This window comes from Spermophilus citellus, assembly GCF_964194105.1.
Source record: "Spermophilus citellus genome assembly, chromosome: 1".
In the NCBI taxonomy this organism is placed as follows: domain Eukaryota; kingdom Metazoa; phylum Chordata; class Mammalia; order Rodentia; family Sciuridae; genus Spermophilus; species Spermophilus citellus.
In genome coordinates, this window is record NC_138182.1 from 15,961,641 (window position 1) to 15,964,295 (window position 2,655).

A 2,655-nucleotide genomic window follows, 5' to 3' on the forward strand; every position below is an offset into this window, starting at 1 on the left:
TCCAGCCGCCGAGAGCCCCCTTTGGCACTTGGCAGCACGCGGCGGCGGGCTCCTCGGCTCAACTTGGTAGAGCCTCCGCGACGCAACTTTCGGGACTGCTTTGCATTTAGGAAAGAGAAAACGGAGGAGGGGAGCTCTGCCAGGCAGCCTCTACCTGCGGGGAGATCGAGAGCCAACTCAACCGGAGAGCACAAAAAGGAAGCAGAGGACTAACTGCCGCTGCGGTGTGGGAGCCCCGCCGAGAAGTTCCAGTGTCCCGGAAAGGATTTTCCCGAGCGCTCGGCGGGAGAACAGCCAGGCGGCCGGGAGTGCAGCGCCGCGGCCCTGGGCTGGTCCCCCAGCCCCCTCCTCCCGTGCGGGAGCGACGCCGGGGCTCTGGCCCGCCGGCCGAGCGGGTTCCCGCGGGCAGCCAACATTGATTTCCTGCGGGCCGAGGGCGAGGGCCCGGGCGGCGGCGGCGGGCTGCAGCCGCGGCACGGTGAAAGCATGTCCAAGCCGGTGGACCACGTCAAGCGGCCCATGAACGCCTTCATGGTGTGGTCGCGGGCTCAGCGGCGCAAGATGGCCCAGGAGAACCCCAAGATGCACAATTCGGAGATCAGCAAGCGGTTGGGCGCTGAGTGGAAGCTGCTCACCGAGTCGGAGAAGCGGCCGTTCATCGACGAGGCGAAGCGCCTGCGCGCCATGCACATGAAGGAGCACCCCGACTACAAGTACCGGCCGCGGCGCAAGCCCAAGACGCTGCTCAAGAAGGACAAGTTCGCCTTCCCCGTGCCCTACGGCCTGGGCGGCGTGACTGACGCCGAGCACCCGGCGCTCAAGGCGGGCGCCGGGCTTCACGCCGGGGCGGGCGGCGGCCTGGTGCCGGAGTCACTGCTTGCCAACCCTGAGAAGGCGGCCGCCGCCGCAGCCGCCGCCGCCGCGCGCGTCTTCTTCCCGCAGTCGGCCGCCGCCGCCGCCGCCGCTGCCGCCGCCGCCGCCGCCGGCAGCCCCTACTCACTGCTCGACCTGGGCTCCAAGATGGCAGAGATCTCGTCGTCGTCGTCCGGCCTCCCGTACGCGTCGTCTCTGGGCTACCCCACCGCGGGCGCTGGCGCCTTTCACGGCGCGGCGGCCGCGGCTGCAGCGGCGGCCGCGGCCGCCGGGGGGCACACGCACTCGCACCCTAGCCCGGGCAACCCGGGCTACATGATCCCGTGCAACTGCAGCGCGTGGCCCAGCCCTGGGCTGCAGCCGCCGCTCGCCTACATCCTGCTGCCCGGCATGGGCAAGTCTCAGCTGGACCCCTACCCCGCGGCCTACGCCGCCGCGCTATGACCCCGCGGGGTCGCCTCGCGAGGACCGGTGTGCACACGTGTACATATGTATAGGTACGAGTTCCGCGGCCTCCCAGTGCGCCCTCAGGCCACTGGGGGCCCGGTTTGTATATACATAAGATGTATAGGTGCCAGGCACTGGCAGAGATGCCAGTCGGGGCGCGAGTGGCAGAGCGCGCGAGGGCGCGGGCGAGTGTGCGCGTGAATTCACAGGATCATTTCCGACCCGCACTTCGGCAGCCAACTTTAAAAAGAGGGCGTTTATATCCGGCAGCAGTTGGTGTTTGCTTTGCACTTCGGAACCTGTTGCGTTTTGACCCACATAGGTGGAGGAGTAACTTTTTGACATGTTGGGCTTTCCAGTTTTGTTGTTGGAAGTTTTATTGTCGATTTTGCTTTTGTTTCTCTTTACTTTCCTTCCCCCCTCCATCCCCTCCCTCGTCTGCGCTGCATGCACTCTGTTCAAATATTAGGTCTGAAATGGCTGGCACACGGGGAAAGCTGATCTGTGTCATTAGTTTCTCCGAGCGGGATAGCTCTGAACAGCCTTGCTCCCTGTTTGTACTATTTGAACTTTGTAGATCTCTGTTCTCCCAAGCAGAATACCCAGACCGGATCCATTCTTGACCAGTGACCAGCTCGAATCTGGCCTTTTGTATGTGAGACGATCACGGTTTCTTTTGTTTATCACACCACATGCAAATCAGAGCAAGAGCTCTTTTTCAAAAGAGCAAGAAATCTAAACAAGACACATGTGTGAGATGAAAGTTGTCAATTGAATTTTCTCCCCCTTAAGGAAAAAGAAAACAATCTACTAAGTCTCCCTGAGTCCACTGGTTTGGATTTTTGACATGGTTTACAAAAAGGGGAAAGAGCACGGTTGCTATTTTCCTCTTATGGCTGAAATCATCTTAAGATTGTAAATGTGTATATGTCAGTAAAAACATGGAGTCTTGGAAAATGTGTAATTTTCGTCCCCCTAAATTTGAGTCAGTTTTAGACTCAAAAACATTTGAGCAAATGTCAAAGTTAACTTTTAAATATTGCGGAACTGTTTCAGAATCGCAATTTTATCTAAGATTAAATCAGACTTTTTGTCTGAGTGGTAATTATATATTTATTATTTAGGAAAACTGAAAGAAGCACAGAATTGTTTTTGACAGATGCCTCTCATTTCCAGTTGTCATTTCTCTTCCAACTTGAACCTTTTAAATGTGTTTTGGAGTTCCCTCTTGGATTAGCTTATTTTTTAGATCGCCTGCAATTCATTTGCAAATTTTGATAAAACACATTTTAGAAAAAAGAACCGTTCTCAGTTATGGGTTTTTTTGTTGTTTTG

The 2,655-nt window shown here is 56.9% G+C and overlaps 1 protein-coding gene across 1 annotated transcript; it reads left to right on the forward strand.

The window, feature by feature from the left end:
• Nucleotides 1-486: 486 nt before the first annotated feature.
• SOX21 (SRY-box transcription factor 21) lies at nucleotides 487-1,317 on the forward strand (the record flags this gene model as incomplete). The annotated part of the gene is made up of 1 exon (XM_081296147.1): nucleotides 487-1,317. One exon carries the CDS (start codon nucleotides 487-489, stop codon nucleotides 1,315-1,317), a length of 831 nt encoding a protein of 276 aa, XP_081152273.1.
• Nucleotides 1,318-2,655: the final 1,338 nt, after the last annotated feature.